This window comes from Pyrgilauda ruficollis, unplaced genomic scaffold (assembly GCF_017590135.1).
Source record: "Pyrgilauda ruficollis isolate IOZ18807 unplaced genomic scaffold, ASM1759013v1 scaffold55, whole genome shotgun sequence".
Taxonomy (NCBI): domain Eukaryota; kingdom Metazoa; phylum Chordata; class Aves; order Passeriformes; family Passeridae; genus Pyrgilauda; species Pyrgilauda ruficollis.
In genome coordinates this window covers 4,333,260-4,355,027 of record NW_024527155.1, presented here as the reverse complement: position 1 = coordinate 4,355,027, position 21,768 = coordinate 4,333,260, and the positions used below count along the sequence as shown (strand labels likewise).

Sequence of the window (21,768 nt, the reverse complement as noted above, 5' to 3'; positions counted from 1 at the left end):
CCGAAGCCGCGCGTCCCCGACGGTCACGTGGCGCCCGCGCCCCTCCCGGCCCCCGCCCCGGTCACGTGGCGGCCGCTCCCCCGTCGCCATGACGGCGGCGGGCGGAGGGGGCAGTTACGCGGCAGTAAAACGGTACCGCCGCCGCCCCCCCGCCCCCATCCCCGCCGCGCCCGGCCCGGCCCGTTTCCCGCCGTCACCCGTCCGCGCGGGCCGCGCTCGTCGCCCGCCATGGGCCCAGGCGGCCCGTCCTGCTCCGCTCCCGGGTCGGCGGCGCCGCCTCGCTGCGGGGGAGGGGCCTCCCCTCGGCCCCGGCCCGCGCGCCGAGAGGGAGGGGGCGCCGCGCGCGTCACGGCGTCACGTGGCCGGCGGGCGGGTGCGCGCGCGTGACGCCGCTTCCTCCTCCTCCCCCTCCTCCTCCTCCCGCGCGGGCGGCGCGTGATGCGGAGCGGAGCGGGCGCGCGCTCCCGCCCCGCCCTCCCGCGGGTCACGTGGGCGCGCTGTTTGGAGGCGGCGGCGTGAGCGGCACCGGAGAGCGCCGAGCGGCGTGAGGGAGCGGCGCCGGGTACCGGGAGCGGCACCGGAGAGTGCCGAGCGGCGTGAGGGAGCGGCGCCGGGAGGGAGTGGCGGCGGGAGAGCGCGGAGCGGCACCGGGAGAGCGCGGAGCGCGGTGAGGCGGCGGTGGCGGCGGCGGGGAGAAGGAGCGAGCGGTGCTTCCTTGCCCCGCCGGGGCTCGGCTCTCGTCCCCTCCCCGAGGTTTCCGAAGGGGCTACCGGGTACCGGGAGCGGCACCGGGAGGGAGTGGCGGCGGGAGAGCGCGGAGCGGCACCGGGAGAGCGCGGAGCGCGGTGAGGCGGCGGTGGCGGCGGCGGGGAGAAGGAGCGAGCGGTGCTTCCTTGCCCCGCCGGGGCTCGGCTCTCGTCCCCTCCCCGAGGTTTCCGAAGGGGCTTGCGGGGTTCCTCTGTCCTTTGCGATCCTTCGCCGTACGCCGGGTACGGGAGACAAATGCCGCGGTGTCGCGGCTCAGGGCCACACAGGCGGGATGTGGCAGAGAGCGGGCAGGGCTGAAGTGGCCATTAACGTTTGTAAGACGTTTTGAGAATTTAGAAGAAATAACTTTTAGTTTCGTTGGCTAAATGTGCCTCTTCCCTTTTCCTAGTGCCTGGTGAGAGTGAGCGCTCGCTTTCCTTTAGAGGAAATGTAAATTTCCCCCATGACGGCTTTTCTGGGAGGGAGTTCCTTAATTTATGGGACCGCTAATAATACTCAAGGTTACTTAGCAATTCCGGGACTTGCCTGTGCAGTGCAACAGGTTTGGCGTTTTGTTAAGCAATGTACAGGTTTAAACTCAATAAGAAGTTATTTTAAAGTATGTGCTGCTTAGGAAAAACATGAAGTTGTGATTTTAGTGGTTATTTAATTCCTAGTTTTCATTCTGTGTTATCTCTTGAATGCGGGAAAAGACGAGAGGATAGCTTATAATTGTATCAAAATGCACAAATGCAGCTAATTCTAAATTTAGTATAACTTGAGAATAGCACTCCTTAAATTTACTTTTGGGGGAGAATATGATGTAGTTATAAAATGCCAGTGCTAAATGTTTTCCTTGAGAAAGTTAGTTTCAAATCAAGGGTGCATGCTATGGGGAAAAGTAAATTTTTCCAGAAAACAGGTTGTTTTCTGTAGGTACACGTTAACTTGTTTCACAGATACATGTAAATATAACTACAGTTTAAATATTTCCAGGTGGGTTATCTGATAGGTTAAGTTTTCAGAAACGAACTTGAACAAAAACTTCTCATAAATGGAGTAGGAGTCTTATTTTCCAGCCTTTAGGCCTCTTTTTGGTGAGCTGAAACCTGATGGCTTTTGAGTAGGAAAACACTTGGTGTTTCTTTAAGCACAGAACACCAGCTCAAATGCTAAAAAGTGAACTAATTGAGAACTTTATTTTTGGCAGATACAGCTAAAAGCTGAAGCCATAACGCACCCATGAGTGAGCAGCACTAGTCGTGTGCGTCCATGGCCTCTGTGCCAGTAATTCCAGACTCTTACAACCATGTCTTGGCAGAGCTGGAGTGTTTGGATCCGTTGCTTTCTGCACTCAGGTTGGATTCCAGTCGTCTCAAGGTGAGTTTGTGGTGTATGGCTTTTTTTATTTTAATTTTTTTTTTTTTAAATTGAAGTAATGGCCTCATTTGGCTAATTATTTGATCAAGCCATAGGATTAATCTAACTCTTTTTGGGGTGTGTGCATGCTGTCTTAGTGGGGGGAGTACTTTGGGAAGAAAGAGTGAAGATAATGGGCCCTGTTCCTCTATGTGTGTTTCCTTAGTGCAGCTGTGGGTACGTGACACAGCCTGACATGGCTTCACTTGTTTGCTCCAATTGCAAAGTGCTGTTTAATAATCCTCACTGCCAGTGGTTCAGGAGTGATATACACAGCTGGAAAATAATGAAACCTTTACGCCTTCACTGTTTGCTCCAATTGCAAAGTGCTGCCAGTGGTTCAGGAGTGATACACACAGCTGGAAAATAATGAAACCTTTAAAAAACCCACCATAATAATGCAGGAAAAAGATGCTGTGATCAGAACTTACCAGGTTTTGCATTGTGATTTTTATTCCTTCAGTGCACGTGTATAGATGTATCAAAGAGATGGCTGGCTCTAGGCAGCTCAGGAGGAGGACTGAACCTTATCCAGAAGGATGGTTGGAAGCAAAGGCTCTTTCTCACTCACAAGGTAAGGATAAAAATTTTAAATGAAAATTTCCAAAAATGGGGCCTGGAAAGAAACATTATTTCAAGTTCATGTATTTTAAGAGTCAATAGGTGCCTTCAGCTTACTGGGTTGTCCAAAGAAGGTGAAGTTTTGCACTGCTGTGTTTAAAATAGGTTGTGGTTCTGGAGGGTATCCCCAGAGTATGTGGCATATTAGAATTCATGAGGTGTGAAAAATATTACTTCAGAGTGTCAGACGTTTGTTTTTCAAATTCTTACTTTTTAACAGCAACAACAAAGTCACCTGAATATGTAAGGATTGGAAGAAAATTTTGAATATGAAACCAGAGCAACTCACAAGTGGATAACTCCAAGTGTGTGAGTGTTCAAGCTGTGACATAACTGGATAAGTGAAGAAAAGTTAGGCTGACTTACTGTTGCTGGAAGAGATTGTGAAACAAGGATTGTTACTTGTACAGCCAGGTGCTATTTCCTAGGAGTCACTGCTGCTTCCAGCGTAGCATGGATGCAGCCAGTTTTTTAAGGCTGGGAGCACCTCACTTAATTCTGTCAAAACAGCTTCCAAAGGTGTGAGGACAGAAGAGTGATTTCTGTGCTTCCCAAATCAGAGAATGCACTGCAGTCCTTGCTCTTGATGTTGTGTTGTTGTCAGCTGCATCTTGGAGTAAACTCAGTGTTTGCAAAGAAAACCCAGGCAAACAGCAAAAACCAACCACATCACAGGTGGTAGCATCTGTTGACATGAATCTGGTTTATATGTTGAAGATGGAGGCTGCACAGTGGAGGTGGCAGTACAGGAACAAGTCTCACCTGATCTTACTCCTGTGCTTGCTTTCAGGAAGGTGCCATTTCCCGGGTGGCCTGTTGTTTGCATGATGAAGACTATGTTGCTGTTGCCACCAGGTGAGTGATCTACTCACATACCTGAGCACTGGATTAATATTTTTAAGAAGCTTCAAGTTTTGGATGTGGACAGCTACTGAGAACTCAGAGTTAACTTACCAGGTTAACTGGAAGAGGGCACTACAGGATAACTCTCTGTACAGACAGTTTGCTTAACTTTTTTTCTAGAATAATCATTTTAGGTTAAGTGTTATTTCTGTAACAGAATATCTATGGCAGAGCTCATGCATGTGAAATTATGATGATAAATGTCTTTCTGAGACCTTTCAGCATGAAAAGAAGCATTTTCATTAACATGGTAGTGTGAGATTGATAGTTAATTCCACTTATATTTATTAAAATCCATTTAAATGGTTTTCCACATCCTCACTGGCAAGTGTAATAACTGTGAGAGTAGCCTTACAAAACTGCTTATACATTGTAGTGGAACGAAGGACACTTATTCTTCTCTGGAATTAAGTGTGACACTTGTTGAAAGCATGCAGCCTCAAACAGAACCAGCTCTGAGGTGTGCTGCTTTGCTTGGGTCTCCTCTTTCTTGGGAAAATGCATCCTTATTAACTGATAAAACTTTAGAAGACTTACTTTCAACCTGTATTCTCTTTTTAACTTGTAGCCAAGGCCTTGTAGTAGTCTGGGAGCTGAATCAGGAACGTCGTGGGAAGCCAGAACGGATTTATGTTTCATCTGAGCATAAGGGCAGGAAAGTCACAGCTCTGTGCTGGGATACAGCTGCCCTTCGAGTTTTTGTAGGAGATCATGTGGGAAAAGTATCAGCCATCAAGATTAACACATCTAAACAAGGGAAGGTAAAGTGTTGCATACTTTGAGCTTAATTCACAGGGGGTGATGTGTGGAATCTCTTTTGTTTATTTTGGCAAAGTGGAACAGAGCAGGACTTGCTAGCTAATGAAGTTCTGGTAGCTTTAACTATTGGGATGAAGAACCAGTCTCTTGAGACAACCATAGAAATCCTGACCCATGAACTCACCCCATCCTTATTCTATTTCTGTATCTATTTCAGTAATGCAATTTGAAATTGCTTTCAAATATTCAGAATTAAAAACTGGTTAATCTCCACTTCTTGGAATTTACAAGTATCAAAGTTAAGGGTCTTGGTGTTTCTGAGCTTATTATGTTCCTTAGACTCCAGCTACAGGTTCAACTGTTTGTTTTAGCCTCAATTCAGCTGTTTGTCAGTGAAAGAGCAGTCCCTGGTCAGAGAAAGAACAGTCCCAGCAGACTGATTTTGCTTGGCTTTGTCTGGATGCTCTCATTCTTAAATGTCTGGATTGGATAAAATAAATGGTAGATGGTCATGGAGCCTACATGCTTTATATTTTGTGCAGAGGACACACCTGTTAGTGACAGTAGCCTGATTTCTAGCCCTTGAGTGTTCTTTAGCTTTTACTTCTACTGGGGTCCTTTCTTTTTAATCACTATAAAGGAGCAGAACCTGGAAATAGTTGTGTTCGTCCAGGTGCTTTCTAGCCCTCATGGAAGATTTTGACAGAAAATTGACTTATAAGTAGCAAGACCATTATTACATTTAAATATAGGGGGAAAAGTCAGCTGTGGGAAGAGAGGGAGGAGAAAGGGGCAGGGCCTGTGGAATCTGTGTCTGTTCATGCCTGTTAAAGGAACAGGACTTTTGGATTTCTCAGATAATGCACTTTGTAATATCCCTAAGATGGGAAAGCAACTCTAAGCCTGGCAAAAATGGTGACTGTCTGACAGCAAATTCGAATGCAGTTCCCAGTAGTTTCCTTATCCATAAATCTATCTAAGGCTATTCATCCACCCATGCAAACTGAGACACTGGTAGGATAGATAGTATGTGGATAATTTGTGGCAGGGTAACAGAGAAGGTGAGTTTGTGAACAATCTAATTCCAGCAGAAGCTGTTTTTCGTATCAATTAATCCCTCTGGTCTGTTTCCATAAAACTGCTAGCTCAATGTATCTGTGGGGAGAATTGGAAAAAAGCACAAATCTTAGAATAGCAGGAATGAAACCCTCTCTTAATGTTTCAGAAAAAAACCTTTTATAAAGAAGTATCAGGATGCTACAGGGATATGACTTTTTTTTTTTTTCTTTAGGCTTCAGCAGTGGTTTTGGGAAAAAGAGGATTTAGACTCCTCCTGTGCTTCTGAGCATTGTAGCCTTGCTTTGTTGCTTTGTAAAGACAGAGAAGAAAGGCACTGCTCTGTCTTATGCTGTGTATTCATCACATACATGAATCTTTTCTGAATTTTGATATTTTAACATAATGAAACAGTTTTACTTTGAACTGAAGACCACCAGTGTGTTTTTCTCTTTTTTTTTTTCTTTTTTTTATTGTAGGCTGCTGCTACTTTTGTGATGTTTCCTGTCCAGATTATAACCACTGTAGATTCTCGGGTGGTTCAGCTTGATTATTTGGATGGAAGACTGCTCATATCTTCACTTACCCGCACTTATTTATGTGATACAGAGAGGCAAGTTCTATTTTATTTCTGAAATACTGGACTTCAGAGTCACACGCACTTTCTGAAATGACATCAATGTCTCTTTAACTAGCCCATGCTCCCTCAGTCTGTTTCTGAAGATGTTGGGAGGGGTAGTGTCAAATGTTTTACTGAAATCAAGATAAACATCTGCTGCTCTCCCCTCAACTACCCAGCCAGTCATTCTGTTGTAGAGGGCTGTTAACATGATTTCCCTTCCATAAATTGATGCTGACTATTCATAATCACTGTCTTATTTTTCATGTGATTTGAAATGATTTCTGGGAATGTTCCCACCTTCCCATCACTAGGTTGAACAACTGGTTCTGCTGGAAAAAAACCCCTTTGATCTGAGCATTCATTTCAACTAATGAATATTTCTGTACCCTGTCTTGTATAAACTTTGGGCAGGCTTTGTAATATTCGTTACAGATTTTTTAAGCACAAAAACCAATTCAGCAGCTGGGATTAAGTATTTTTTATTGTTCAAGAAAACCATAAAATTAATTAGGGCTTTTACTAATGCTGGCTTACTTAACAAGTATATTTTTTTTCCTCTCTAGAGAGAAGTTCTGGAAGATTGGTAATAAAGAGAGAGATGGAGAATTTGGAGCATGTTTCTTCCCTGTTGGAAAAAACAGTGGGAATCAGCAGCCATTAATATACTGTGCTCGACCTGGCTCGAGGATGTGGGAGGTGAACTTTGATGGGGAAGTGCAAAGCACACATCAGTTCAAGCAGCTGCTCTCGTCACCACCTCTTCCTGTTGTTACTCTCAGGTAGAAATATGAGTGTTATGACTGTTAAGCTTGTTTGGGATGTCCTTAAGGCTGAAAAGACTAAATCAACTCCTTCAGTCAAATGTTAATCCTAGTTGTCATCTTAATACAGTCTCCTCTAAGAGGTGTAGCCAGTAATCAAAAATGGCAAAATCTTGATTCTGCAGCTATGTCTGTGAGCACCATGAATGCTGCTGTCATGAGACTATATTTATTTAAGCCAGCCATGTATTTACAGCATTAAGAATCTTAGAAAGTAATGTTATTGTAGTTATGTAGCTTGTTACTTGATAATAATTTTATTTTGCAGGCAGGATCCTCATTATACTGGTTCCAGCTGCTCACCACAATCTTTATCTTTCCCCAAGCTGCTTTATTTGACGTGAGTATTGACAGCATAGCTTCCTGTTGATAAAGTAGGCTTAAAAAATTAAATGTTCTCCCAACTTATATTAGCAACTTCAGGTTTTTGCATAAGAATTTCCCAAGTATCATGCTAAACCTGTCTCACATCTCACTTGCTATGCTTAAGCCAATGTGATCCCTGCATATTTTATAATTTTTAAAAAATTTTACCTCTTTTACCACAATTGACTGTTGCTTCATTAACATGTGCTATAATTGCAGTGAGCACTGTGTGGTGACCTGGACAGAAAGAGGCATTTATATTTTTCTTCCCCAAAGCCTTCAAGTGTTACTCTGGAGTGAAGTTAAAGGTAAACTCAAGATTCTTATATGTTGCTTTGTAACATTGTCTGTTACACTGGACATTCCTGAAGTCCTTGCCTAACATGGGAGCTATTCAAGCTCAATTTCTGCAGCTGGATTGCAGAATATTTATAAAAAACTTGTTATCTGAATATTAACCATCTCCGTGCCTCTTCCAGCCAGGCCCTCCTCCCATAGATCTGAAAACGTGCTTCTGCAGAAACAAAACATGGTGTAGAGTGACTCATAAAATACAGTAGTTAAAATACAGGTGATTAACCTGCAGTGTCCTTACTCAGGCTCATTGTCAGTGTCCTATGAAGGATAATCTGACTGCTGAAAATGTAAAACCTGGGGTTTTTTTCCCCTAAAACCCGTCTAAATTGCATACAGGGAATACATTTATTTGGCAAATGAGTGAAGCCTCATAAACAGTGGTGTGTTCGGTTATAAGCAGAGTCCTACATTCTGGTGTTAAGTTTGCAGTACCTTTGTTGTGGAGTGTTTGCATACAGCATATGTGTTGTATTTGAAAATGTCTGGAACACCAAGGTTGTTTTTTTACCAGTGAATATTTTCCTTCTGTTTCAAAGAAGGAAAATATTCATTTTTTGTAATTTAGTGTATTTTTTTAATGTTTTCTAGAAATGCAACTCTGGAAAGTTTTGACACTGTTTTATGGTGATTAGATGCTAGGTCAGCACTCCACAGTGTTTCTTTTCCCCATGCCTCTTGTGCTTTTCACTCATTTGCAGTCAGGTGGGAATATGCTTTCACCTTCTTTCAGGGACAGAAAGGCATGTTGATTAGTGACTTCAGTCCTTCAGGTATTGCTCCGTGTGTGGTTTTGCAGATATTCAAGATATTGCAGTTCACAAGAGCGAGTTGTTCTGCCTGCATACAAATGGCAAAGTTGTGCACCTCTCCCTTCTGCTGGTTGACCGCTGCGTAGAGCGTCTGATGAGAAGAGGATTCTGGACCCTCGCTGCCAGGGTCTCTTGTCTCTTCCAGAATTCAATTGTTTCTTGCAGAGTAAGTAAATACTTCTTCATAAATGTGCTATACAACTTCACTGTCTTTCCTGTCCCCCCTTCCACTAAGTTTCATGGTTACTGAGATTCATTTTGTTGGAGTTTTTAAAGTTATTTAAACATTATACTTTAAGGATGAAAATCATCTTGCATATATGATATCTTTTGTTTTCACATGTGAATTAGAAATAATGTTTCTGTTTCACTGGGTGCTTTTAGGCAAGAAAAAATTTGCCTCTAGACAAGCTGAAGCACTTGAAGTCTCAGCTGGATGCTTCAACCCAGCAAGACCTCATTGTGCAACTGGAAGAACTGATTGCAAAGTTGGAACCTTTAGATTCTGCATGCAGCAGTAGAAGGAGCAGTATTTCCTCTCATGTATGTGTATTGGTAGTGTAAAAAATGTTATCTACAGGTTTTATCTTTATGGCTTGAAGTCACCTAGTTGTTCACTTGGAAGATGAGGCTTTCATTTCTACCCTGTCTACTACAGCTCATAATGCTGCATTCTAAAACTAGGTGGGGTGAAGAGGTGTGAATCACCACTACTTGCATTCTGTAAGCTCAGACCTCTGCCTCTTTCCCATATTATTTTATGGCTAATGGCTGAGATGTGGACAGAGATTGATATAAAGATGGCTTTTTCTGTTTAATGTTTTAATGTGCTTTGGTAAAGACAGTCTTGGTTATAACTCTAGTTTTATATGATGAAAGGAATGTCTGAGTGCTCAGAGATATCTTAGCCCTATTTAGAAAATTGTTGCACTTTAAGAACCTTAAGGAGAAAGCTCTAAAAAAACAAAGCAGATTTCTAATAAATATACAGCTGCTTTTCAAGAAAGGGGAAATATTTCATAGTTCATACAATATCAGCTCCTGCTTTCACTTTAACAGTGTTTAAAAGGAAAGTTTAAAAAGCTAAGTAATGTAAATACCATATTGATGAGGTAGACAAGTTTTTCTTCATTAGCCACTGTAAAAGTAAACCATGTAGACTGACCATGAGCAAAAAAACGTGTATTGGTCCTGAAACAAAATAGTTTTGGGGAGGGGCGGGGTCTGTAATTGTGCTAGCTGGATATGGCTGACCAGATTGGAAGACAGATTATTGGGTATGCAGCTAGAGAGGGGTCATGTGAGAGTCTTGACTGCAAGACTAAAGGTGAGGTGGGTTTTGCCTTGCACTGGGTACACCAGTTGTTCCATAGGCTGCTTTCCTAAAAGCAATTGCAGCATGCACATCTTTTTAAAATAACTGAACTGCACACTTGCTGGCATCTGTGTCCTTTTCCATTCTGGATATGGTAGAAGTACTCTGTTAAATAGGAGTTCTCCAGGCAGTGAATTATGAAATGCTCTGAGGTTATTTGTGTGGGTACAGTTGGTTGAGTTCATTGCAGAATGTTGAACAAGGATGAGCAACTCACATGATGTCTAACTCCCCTCCTTGGTCTGACAGGAAAGCTTCAGTGTCTTAGACTCTGGAATCTACCGTGTTATCAGTCGAAGGGGCAGTCAGTCAGATGAAGACTCATGTTCCCTCCACAGTCAAACATTCTCAGAAGATGAGAGACTTAAAGAATTTCCTGCACACCATGAAGATGAACAACTAGAACTTGGTAATGATTCTTAATGAAAATGTTTGTTGAATACGTTTGTTCATTCTACAAGAATTTGACTGCGTTGGCTCTGGCCTCTTACTTTCCACTTTCAGGTTATTAATTATTAATACATGTAATTTGATCAATTGAAAGAGTCACCCCACCTTCCAGTCAAAATCCTTCCTGAAACATTGGGTTGAAAAGCTGGCTCCACAGAATCCAGGCTTAAAAGCAAACAAAACCCAGTGAAACAAAACAAAAGGTCTGGAGGGCTTTACCAAGCATGGGCTTCACTCCACTTCCCCCTCTCCATATGTGCTAACATTAGAGCTAAGATTCTTTCAGTTGTCTATGCCAGTATCAATTGAGCTCCAAACAAGATTTGTTTGCTGCCAGTATCCTTTTGTAACATTTGTTCCAGAAAATGATTTCTTAGTCTGGATTCTGGCTTACATTTCTTCAGGGAAAACAGAAGGATTCTGATAAGTGTCCTTAACTTTCTCACAGGGTTTCCTTTGCACAGGGGATCATCTCTTACACATGTAAACATTAGTGTAGGGGTGCTAGAAGAGCTGATAACTAACATTTAGCCCATGCAGGAAGCTTTTTTATTTTCTGACAAATGTCTGTCACTGGACTTAAACTGGAGTGAGACTGTAATGGGTCTTGTTCTCAGCTCTGGTTGGGATTGGGAAGGGATGCAGAAACCTGGCATGATGAGGAGCTGCCTTAGTTCTAAGTATGATAGAGAGGCTTTCCTATAAAAAGGCTATTTTTTAGCTTTTGCAAGGAGTAGATGCCAGTTGAGGATGGAGAGAATTTGGTATGCTTTGGAGAAAACCATACTGGGGAGGGAGAGTGCAGAAATTGGTAATTAGTCCCCTACTTGTCAGTAGTGTTGTCCTGCTGAGTAAGATATGCTTAGGTGTACATGTGCCTCTCTGCCTACATCACCGTAAAACAAGTGAGGAAACTCTGAAGTGCATCATTCCCAACATTAAAAGTCAAAATTCAGGTGAGTTAATGTCAGAAGATAGACAGGTTCTGTGTGTTCCACAAGAGATGACAAATTTGCTGATTATTTTGAAGTAGAGAAGTTCTGGATGCTTCTTGAAGCACGAGTACTTGATTTGGTATTTGGAAGAAATGGACTTGGTGTTCCCCTGCTCGCAATGACATAAGATGTAATGAGTTTTTAGGTTTCTAGTCTGCATAATGAACAAAAGCAGCCTTATTTACAGCCAATTGTAAAGTCAGTTGTGACCTTTAGGCACTGTTGAGGAATTCTGATGGTAGATTTTCTGTAACAGGGCGGCATCTTTTCCTCTCAATGCTGTGGTTACTGCTGACTGTTGCAAAATGCTGTGTTATCCTGGCTTAAAAAGATCCCTTTTTTCTTGTTGACATCACTTAAAGATACAGTGTGTGCTTGTAACAGGAAATTATTCAGCAAAACACATTGTAGATACTGTTAGGGATATGGGAGAGAAAAGGAAGTAGTAAGTGAGTCTCTATTTCCTCTGATTCTTACCAAAAGCCAGAGAGCTGTGGACTCACTTATATTTTTAAGTCCTTTCAAATAAGAGGGTGATTTATATCCTAATGATGGCTTATGTGTCTCTCTGTTCACATGTGATTTAGATTTTTGGAATCATGGTCATGGCTGACTTTACAATTGGTTGTGGATTGATATATGCCACAATACTTAATTTTCCTAGATGTATAAATAACTCAGTGGATTAAATCAAGATTTTTGTCCTCTAAATGATCTGTAAGTCTAATTTTAGAAGATAGTTTTCATACTGTTTTTGATCACTATTTTTCTTGCTGTAAAGCAAAAACACTATTAATAAAGAAGACTTAACTAGGTTCAAAGTCAGTAGTAAAACAGCCCTTGAAACCTGGCTCCATGATTCTTGAGTATTAAAAAGGAAAGTATGGTGAGCAGGTTATTCATTAATGAATTAGTGACTTGCAGTTCATTTCACTGTTCCATTTTTTTGCCAGACCACTGTTTCATGACTTTTTATTTCAATTCCATTTGTCAGAGAACGTATCTCATGCATCTGTGGTGGTTGAGGCTGACCGGAATGAGACATTTCTCCCATTCAGTATCCCTTTGTCATTCCGTTCCCCATCTCCTCTCGTCTCTCTCCAAGCTGTCAAAGAAAGGTAAAACGTGCAGCAGGTTCACTCATCCACTACATCTTGCCCTCTTCTGTCCCCTGGATTTGTAGCATTGTGTGGTTTAGTTCATACTCTGTTCTGCAAACATGTAACACCTGGAGAACCAGAGATGCAGTCAGGTTTGCCAGGCAGTTTAAATCTTCATCTTGGCTCTACTGAAGATACAAAGAGCTGCTGGTAATTTCAGTGGAGCCAAGACTTCAGCCTCAGATTTAAACAGTTCATAATTATTAAATGTCTAGGAATGCTTACTATTACCCTGTAAACTCTGGTTGTGGTTTGTATTAAAGGAAGATTTACTGAATATTGTTTTGGGATTTTGCCTTCCTGTATCTTAGGGGGAAGGCTTCTTATGTTGCATAGGGACAAGCATTAAAACATTCAAAGCAGATAGATACTGCTGAAACACACTTGTAAAGTAGTCTGTCCTAGCCCCACATGAACTTTTCAGTGAATCTAATTGGTTTCCCAAACACTTAGGAAATAATGTATCTTATACCTGCTGCAATTAGATCTGTATCCATTTAATGTATAAATAACATATGTATAAATTGGTATTTTAAAACTCTTAAAAAAAAAAAAAAAGGAGGATGAGGGGGTGGGTGTACAAATACAAAGGTGATAGTGTTAAATATATAACCTAATTTTATGAAAGTGCTATATGTTAATTACTTAGCTAAAATGTCTCTGGCCTGGCAATGGTCTGAAAAATTGCCCAGCCTTCCCTTGTTCACTTCAGTATGTAATTCATGTCCTGCAACAAAGAATTGTGGCTCCTGTCAGCAGTGTGAGGATCTCAGAATAGACATCAGAAGTACATGCAATGTTTTGAGTTCTTTCTAAACTGTAAGCAGCTTTGAGGACCTTATTAGTAATAAGTGTTTCTGCTAATAATGAAAGCTGTATTTTCAAGTATTGACTGCATGCAATTAATCATTAAATAAAGTACCATAAAATTTCAGTTAATTTTAAAAAGTTTAGCTTTAATCTTTCTATACATTCGAATCCAATTGTTTTGCTAGATTTGAATCCTTTCTGCCTTCTGCAGCAAGCTTATTTTTCTGTCCAAATCTTGTTGACATAGTTCTCTTCATGGCAGTGGTATAAATAATTGATTTCTGGTGTGTTCATTGAGCTTTCTCTTCAGTAAAATACCTGAAGGAATAGGGACTGCTGAGTGAAAAGGATGTTGTAGGTGAGCTTTGTAATCTGAAGAATTAATTTGAAGCATTGTCAAGTGGTTTCTTACCATCAAGAGTGACATAATTTCCTAAAAATGCTTTATGTTTAAAAGCTTTAAAATGCAGTGTAGCCCATCTGCATTTATTTGCATGCAAATCAAATACATGTCAAAAATCTCTGGCTAATGTTGGTATGTGATCCTGCTTTTCCAGCAGAAGTGTTAAATACTTCAGGTTTCTGTTCTGTGATGAAAACATGGCTGGAGTATGAATTTTGAGCAGCTTTTTAGTAAGTTTTTTTCCTGTTGGTCATCACTGCTCTCATCCTTTTCTCAAGAGTTCTTCAGATTATAAAGTCTCTGAAATGATGGTTTGAATGAAGAGAGTGCCTGGTTTGTTTGCTTCTGAACTTCTGATTTTAAATGTTTGAACTTGTGATTCCTAGTGTTTCCAGCTTTGTACGCAAAACCACGGAAAAGATTGGCACACTTCATATAAGTCCGGAATCTAGAGGGAAGCATGAAGCAAAGGATGATGAGCAGCTGCCAGAGCTAACTCTTAATCCAGTAGCATCTCCCCAGGAAGAAAAAGAGTGAGTGCAAAATCACATCTTCTAAGCAGTTGTATTTGCTGGATGTCATGAGGATAGCAACCTAAGGAAGAAACTCTTTCAAGCAGAAGGAGAAACTTGGCATTATGTTTTTCCAGCTGCCTTCATTGCTATGGTGGGTTTCAGTGGTTCTCCCAACTCCTTTCTTAGAGCTGATGATGCAATGAACACACAGCTAAGTAATTTCATATTCCAGTGCTTATTTACCACTTTGGACTAACTTTCATACAGTGCCGTGGTACTGGTTTTTTGTTCAGTACATGCAGAAATCTACTGTAGCTGGAGTAGAAGCAATAATAGAAAGCCACAAAAATAGTATTATCTATTGCTCTTCATGCCCAGTTTATCCATATTTTCTGTTGAGCTGTTCCTTCTTACAAGTGATAGCTTTGTATTTAATAAAGGAATTAATATTGAGGAAATTTTTCAGGAAATCCTCACTCAAATTACTGAAGTTAATACTTCAGATAAGACTGAAATGAATGTGCTTTTCTAGGTTAGAACCCCAGAACTGCCAGCTTCCTGAGGAGGACCGTCTGAGAGATCTCAGGGCTGCAACAGCAGAAACTATGTAAGCAGAGAAACTTTCTACTGTATAGATATGTAGGCCTTTGACAGAAAAAAAATTATTGGGTTTTTTAAATTTTCTTTTCATTCATTTTACATGCATGTAAGAGTGATGCTCTAAATGTCTATTAACATAACCTGAAAGGATCTCATTTGATGAATGATTTGATACCTCATTTTAAAACCAAGCAAAACTCACTAAAAGCTCTTCTAGTGTTATTCTTTTGTCTTAAGTACAGGCATAGTTTAAAAAAATCAAAATCACAAATAAAAATTTATTCTGAAAGAAATCCTGGGGAGCTCAAAATGTGCTGAGATAAATGTAGACAGTGTGAAGTAGCCTAAATTCTGTTTGATGCACTCAAAATCACAAAAAAACCCAACTACTGACTCCAAGTCAAATGTAGGAGGGATTTCTTAAAAAAAACAATTGTTGGCTCCTTGGAGAGAGATTGTTCTCCTCCCACTTTGCAACTTTGAACCTATTAGTTGCATAGACCTTGTTAATGGAACACTGTAGTGATCCCAGCCTCTGAGCTAAGAGCAAAAGCATCATAATTAGAATCACAAGTCTGTAGAAACAAGGCAGAAGGGAGAGGAAGGACTTCAGCATTTGCACTGGAAGATTTGGCCTGTAAAGGAATGTGGTTAATGTGAAACAAAACTGAATGGAGTAGATGGTTCTGTGTAGATGAGTGGCTTATGATCACTTCACACTTCCCTGTTCCACAGAAATAATTTCTGGTCTTTTTGATGCCTCTTCAGTTTTATTGAACCAAAGCTTCATGATGATATTGGAAAACCAAACTTTTCTGTTCTCTGCACTCAGCTTCTGCCTTATGTATTTCTTTTAAGAGTGAATTAAAGACCTAGCATTGATTCTGCTCCAGCAGAGAGCAGTTAAACAACAGAATGTTGCTTTGAGGGTTGGTGTTTTGTGTTTGTGTTTCTGAGAATCTCTTAACTGTTTAGATTCTGAGAGCCCTAGAAGTGAAAGTAGTGTATGCATTCCCAGTTTGTCCTTAGTTGGACTGCGCTTGTGCCTGGAGATTAATACCTGCATTTCATCAGGATTGAGGTGGGTGTTGAACTTCCCATGAAAGCAGTGATAGCTGTTGTTCAGCAGAAGGATGAAAGGAGGGGCAGGACACGTTAAGGAAAAAACTTGCCCAAATCTTGTAACTTGTGCACTGATTTATTTCAGAAATAACTTGTCACAGTCCAGTGGCTTTAGCAATGGAAAGTGAAGATATGTTGAAAATACTGAAGCTGCTGCATGACCTGGGGCCATGGGATGACAGCCCACTGTTGCTGGCACATGCTCAAAGGTTTGTACTCCCAATCTTCTGAACTTCCTGGCAGGAATTGCTTCACTTGCCATGTCACCAAGATTCCTGGACTCTATCACCTTTCAGTACTATCTTGAACTTGCAGAACATCTTGAAAATAACATTTTGCTGTTTGGTACTTAAAATAGTTTTTATTCTCTGTTTCTCCAGGCTTTATGAAAAATTTGGGGAAACAGCTCTTCGGCCATTGATCAAGTTCCACCCCTCTATTTTGCCTTCTGATATTAAACAGCTTTGCAGGAATGATCCGGCTCACTTTTTAGCATATTTAGATAGTTTGGTGAAATCAAAGCCAGAGGATAAAAGGTGAGGGGAATGTTTTCATCTGTCTGCTCTCTTAATTGTGTAGCTGTGTGGAGATTCTTTTTGTTTTGGCTTTTGGGGACATATTTTTGTGTTTCTGTATCTGTCTGCTTGGTTTTCTTAAGCATTAGGTTCCAAGTAATTCTGCCAGTTGTAGCTAGCCCTAGACTGGAGTTTTTGTTAGGTTTGTATCTAGTTTAAAAGGGATTTCCTAAATAATACTTCTAATAGAATTGATTTTTTTGTTTCTGTGTCTGCAGTTCAGTGTACCAGGGTTAGATGGCATTTAAAAAAACTCCAAGCAAAAAAAAACAAACAAACAAAAAAAAACCTACAAACAGGAAAAAAAAAAAAAAGAACCCCACCCAAAACCACAAAAACAATAAATCCAAAAAAAACCCCAACCAAATCTGTGGGAACTCAACCTGCAAACTTGATTTTCTGTGGTTGCCTCAGTTTATAGAGACATAGAGACCTAAACAATTTTGGGCTTTTCCACATTTAATTTTACACACCCCACTTTTTTTTTTTTTTAGGTTAATTTGTCCACACACAATCTCTCCTTCTCCGTTTATGCTATATTTAAAACTGGTAGGATTTTTTTTAGTGTCTGCTTTGTTTTCCAGGCCATTTCTCCTTAGGTCTCTTCTGCAGCCGGAATCTGTGCGGTTGGATTGGTTGTGCTTGGCAGTTTCTCATGATGCTCCACAAAGGGCAAACACTGTGGATGAGGAAGGAAATCCCAGGTAAAGTGGTTTTCATTCAGGGTCCTGAGTGCAGCAGAAAGACTTAACAGGTCTGGTTTTGGGTTAGATTTTGTGTGAAAGTTTGGATCACTGACTCCTTGGAGCATTTTGCAGTGTTCAGCAGAAACAACCAAAGGATTGAATAACTTTTATTTGCAATGCCTTCCAGAGTGACTGCTCTACTGAGACTGCACATGGTGTTTCATTCATTTCTCCTCCTCTCTTTTCATAAATCTGCCATGATGTTCTGAAGAAAATCAATAATGCTTTAAAACTGAGTTTCTCATCTTCTAGGCCACGATCGCATTTGTTTACCTGGGGCTACAGCCAGCTCATTCTGCTCTTGATTAAACTCCCAGCTGATTTTGTTATGAAAGAGAAGATGGCTGACATCTGTAAATCACATGGGTAAGGAAAAAGCTTGGCAATTCTAGATACTTGCTTAGTAGGTATTCTTCTGAGAAGATACAAATGTAAATGACCTATCTGCTTTTTGTTTGGACAGAGGTTTTTTAAAAACCTTTCCTTTTTTGAGGGTGAATATTCAATGTCCAATTTAATGTACCAAATGGGAGGTATTCCTCGTGTCCCTACTCTCTTTCTGGCATTCATTAAATTTAGTTGCTTTTGTCTTTACTGATACTTAAATGAGCATGTGATTGTTCTTGACTTCGGTTTGAACTGAGTATTTGATTCCTAGAAATCTTTACTCTCTTATTCAAGATTTTGGCCTGGATATCTTTTTCTCTGTCTGGAGCTGGATAGAAGAATAGAAGCCTTTACTAATATTGTTCATTTGGATGATTTGAGCCTGTTGAATGGAGAAGATGGTTAGTGGTTCTTAAGCTGTATAAACATACTTCTGTAATGTAGAACTGCCCTCATATAGCAGTTTGCCCAAAGCTGAATAGAACTTTGATATTTTGAAGTGTTTTTGTAGCCCTGACTGTGTGTAGTACAGCATATTTGAAACACATAAATGGGTGTAATACTCTTGTATCTTCATGCTGTGCTTTGTGAAATCAGTTATGCTAGAAAACGCTTAAAAGTTAAAGAATCTTGATTTGTTTATTAGTAAAAGCTGGGCGTAAAAGTTAACCTTGGTGTTGTAGACAGAAGAGTAGGAAACCTTCCTGCACAGCACAAAACTCCCTCACTACATGTGCAGACAACCAAAGGTAGGGTGAGCAAAGAATTGTACCATAAGGCAGAACTTATAAGATGATTCACTCTGGCCCTAAGGTGGACAAAACTTTGTCTCTTGACTTAATGCAAAGCCTTGAATACTGAACTATTGTGAGGCTATGTGTGTTCACCACTAAATCTTTACACTGAGTCAGTCTGGGCAGTACATTGCTGTGCATAATTTGCTTGTTGATAATGCTTGGATAATGCTTAGATTCCTAAAATCTTGAGAGTAAAACAGAATAGCTAGCTTCCCTTTTAAGTACAGATATAGTTTAAATAGTAGTCTTAGAATAATCCTCGTTTTCCAAATAATGTTAACAAACTCATTTTACATCTAGGTTCCATTCCAGAGACTATAGAAGAATGGAAGTTTGTTCTGCATCTTGCACAGAATCACAGCACAGCTTCCCACCAGCACAGCCCACAGAATGGGAATGCTGTCAGCAATGGAGGCCCCAGCTGCCCAGACTGCATCACTGTGGAAAACGTTGCTCTGTTGCTGGCCAAGGCCATTGGCCCAAATCGTGCCTTGCCTCTCTTGCAGGAGTGTGGCTTGACACTAGAATTGTCTGAGAGGTTTACTGGTGTCTGTGAGATACTGAGAATTGCTGAGAAAAGGCAGAGGTAAGAGATGTCAGCAGGAGACCCACACTATTCTTTTTGGATCTCCTTCATGCTTTAAATTTCCTTTTTGGTTTACAAGAAGATACAGTGCTTCACATTTTTACCTTTGGTTTTAGACTCATCTGAAAGTTTTTCTTGTTATTTAAGAACTGTGTATTTTGCAATGTAGGCATTTTAAAATTGAAAATGAGGAAACAGGAAATCATACATTAAAGGTGTATGTGAAGGAGATTCTCTGAAAGAGATCTGTCCTGGTAAGACCTGTACAGACTCTGATCTCTCCTTTTTCTTTCAGAGGTGTGAATGGTGATGTCAGAATGTTATTTCTGAAATTAAATAATGTTTTTTACAAACTTCTCTTTAAAAAGCAAACCAAAGCTCTGTTGTTCTTTCTGTTGTTAGCTTTTTTACTGTTTGACTTTTTTTTGTCCCCTTTGCTTTATTTGCAGAGCGCTGATTCAGTCCATGTTGGAAAGGTGTGACCGGTTTTTGTGGTCTCAGCAAGCATAGAAAGCAGCTTGGGAGAACTCTGGGAACAGTTTATACTGTAATGACTGTATATTCAAGTGCCTCTTAGATTTCACAGGCCCTTAAAAATAACCAACTCCTGTCTGAAAGTTCAGTTATACTGAGCCAGTCTCCATCTGGCAGGTATCTGATCTGGAAGTAATTTCTTCCTTATTCCTTTGGAGAAGACTTTTGAACTGTAGAATATAGATCAAAACAAGCCAGTATTTATATTGAAATTAAGCTCATAGATTTCCAAGATGAAAATTGCTGAATTTATTTTCTGAGTCTATAACTTAAGTGTTCAGGGATATGAGTCCCTAAGTATTAAATTATGGTGTATAATTTTTTTTTTGTTTCTTTGTTTGCAAGCATGAGAAACCATTCCTGGGAAGTATCTAAGTCTATACTTGTTTAACTTTCCTGTAAATGACATTTACCTTTACTTTTGCTGTAGATGTGTCTCTTATGGTACCTGTTGGTGTTTTTCCCTTCTTAAATTATATAAACAGGCCTTGCCTATTTGAAATACATTAACCAAGCCAAGTCTCAAAATGGGAGGGAAATATTTCTAAGTAGAGTATTTATGGCTAAAAATGCTGATTAACAGACAAACTTGTTAAATGAACTCGCTGTTAAACTACAAGCACAATATTTCTAAATTGCCCATACCTGTTTGTGCACTGTGACCATAGACATCAGTTGTGATACTCCAGCAGACCTCGGGACAGTGGATTAGAATCAGAGTCATTTAAGTTGGAAAAGACCCTGAAGATCCAACCCTATAACCATTAGCCTAGCACTGCCAAATCCACCACTGAGCCATGTCCCAAAGTGACACTTCTACATGGCTTCTCAATGCCTCCAGGGATGGTGATTCCACCCCTTCCCTGGACAGCCTGTTCCAGTACTGGACAATGCTTTTGGTGAATAAATGTTTCCTGATATCCAATCAAAAGTTGTCCTGGAGCAACTTGTGGCCATTTCTTCTTGTACTATCCCTTGTTATTTGGGAAAAAGAAACCCACTCCCACCTGGCTACAGCCTCCTTTCAGCCATCCAGCCAGTTTTTTGGTTGGTGAACAGTCTACGTGTCCAAGCCATGAGCAGCCCATTTCTCCAGGAGAACGCTGTGGGAAACAGTGTAAAAAGGTTTTCTTGAAGTCCAGGTCAACTTTGGTAATTCCACAATTAATTCTTACATTTTGGAAAGTGAGAGGACTTATTTTAATAATATTTTTAAAAGCTGAAGGTTTACATAAGTATTTTTAGATGAATGCTGTCAAGAAAGAAGTCTTTTTATGTATCTGGTTGAATATGAAGATTCACAAAATCACTTGGATTTTATATCTCGTTTACATAACTATGCTTTGTACTAGCACTCTTTCTGCATTTAATACATCTTTGAACGAGTTTCTTTTTAGGCTTCTAGTTTTGATCCCCTTCATTATCTGACTCACATTTTAAGCAAAAAGCCACATCATCTGGTCAATATTCAGTTTTCACAAATATCATTTAAAATAAAAAGTAATGCATTAATTAAAACTAAATTTAATTAAGATTTGATAATTTTGTTATAAAATGATGTGAAAATACTGCTTTATAAGGAATCTGATGTAGACTTGCAGCACTTGTATTGCTGCAAAATAATGCTTTTAATCAAAATAGGACTGAGTACAATGTTTGGCCTTTTGAGAGATACAGTATGCAGACTGTTTCATCTTGTCTGCAAGAAAAACTTGGGTGTGGTGCGTTGGTTACTTCACACGGGGAAGGCAAATTCCAGGGCAACAACGAATGTCCGGTTTCCAGCCAGAGTGTTGCTTGTGGAAAAGCCAGTACTGAACTATTTCTAAAAAAGAAAACTTCAAAGCTTCTGGGGTTTACATACTGCCATTGGAAATAGAAGGATCTGTGCCATCAGGAATACCCCATGCTCTCACAGTATGGCTTGGAATGGGAGCCAGGCACCCACCAGATGGTGTTGGTGCCTGTTCTGTTCCCTGCCAGATGAGCTGCTGCTGCCTCAGGGGCTGCCACAGTTACCTACCTCGGGTTCATGCAGTGTGTGGTGTAGCTGAGTGCTCCCCTTGCCTTCCTCAGAGGAATTCCTGGATTTGTGAGAACGTGCCTGGCTTACCTCTGTATGGTTCCACTCTATTTGCTTGGTGTATTTTGTGTACACATCAGTCTCTTTCTTACTTCTGTGGGGGTTTTGTACACTTGGTTAACTTTGAGGGTTGGGGCCTTTTTTTTTTTA

The 21,768-nt window shown here is 40.6% G+C and overlaps 2 protein-coding genes across 2 annotated transcripts; one reads left to right on the top strand and one right to left on the bottom strand.

Annotated features, from left to right (window-relative positions):
• Nucleotides 1-23: 23 nt before the first annotated feature.
• On the bottom strand, nucleotides 24-1,991 carry LOC121360928 (translation initiation factor IF-2-like). Its single transcript, XM_041481113.1, has 3 exons — nucleotides 1,962-1,991; nucleotides 611-1,061; nucleotides 24-577 (listed from the first exon to the last, which is right to left on the bottom strand). Exons 1-3 carry the CDS (start codon nucleotides 1,989-1,991, stop codon nucleotides 24-26), a joined length of 1,035 nt encoding a protein of 344 aa, XP_041337047.1.
• Nucleotides 631-19,857, top strand: HPS5 (HPS5 biogenesis of lysosomal organelles complex 2 subunit 2). The gene is made up of 24 exons (XM_041481111.1): nucleotides 631-753; nucleotides 932-989; nucleotides 1,958-2,127; nucleotides 2,630-2,740; nucleotides 3,578-3,642; nucleotides 4,259-4,451; nucleotides 5,985-6,118; nucleotides 6,691-6,906; nucleotides 7,217-7,288; nucleotides 7,534-7,622; nucleotides 8,468-8,646; nucleotides 8,865-9,023; nucleotides 10,105-10,264; nucleotides 12,295-12,418; nucleotides 14,060-14,206; nucleotides 14,721-14,797; nucleotides 15,764-15,869; nucleotides 15,988-16,119; nucleotides 16,291-16,446; nucleotides 17,070-17,189; nucleotides 17,484-17,597; nucleotides 17,913-18,019; nucleotides 18,716-19,001; nucleotides 19,451-19,857. The coding sequence occupies exons 3-24, from the start codon at nucleotides 2,020-2,022 to the stop codon at nucleotides 19,509-19,511; spliced, it is 2,916 nt and encodes a 971-aa protein (XP_041337045.1). The 5' UTR covers nucleotides 631-753; nucleotides 932-989; nucleotides 1,958-2,019; the 3' UTR covers nucleotides 19,512-19,857.
• Nucleotides 19,858-21,768: the final 1,911 nt, after the last annotated feature.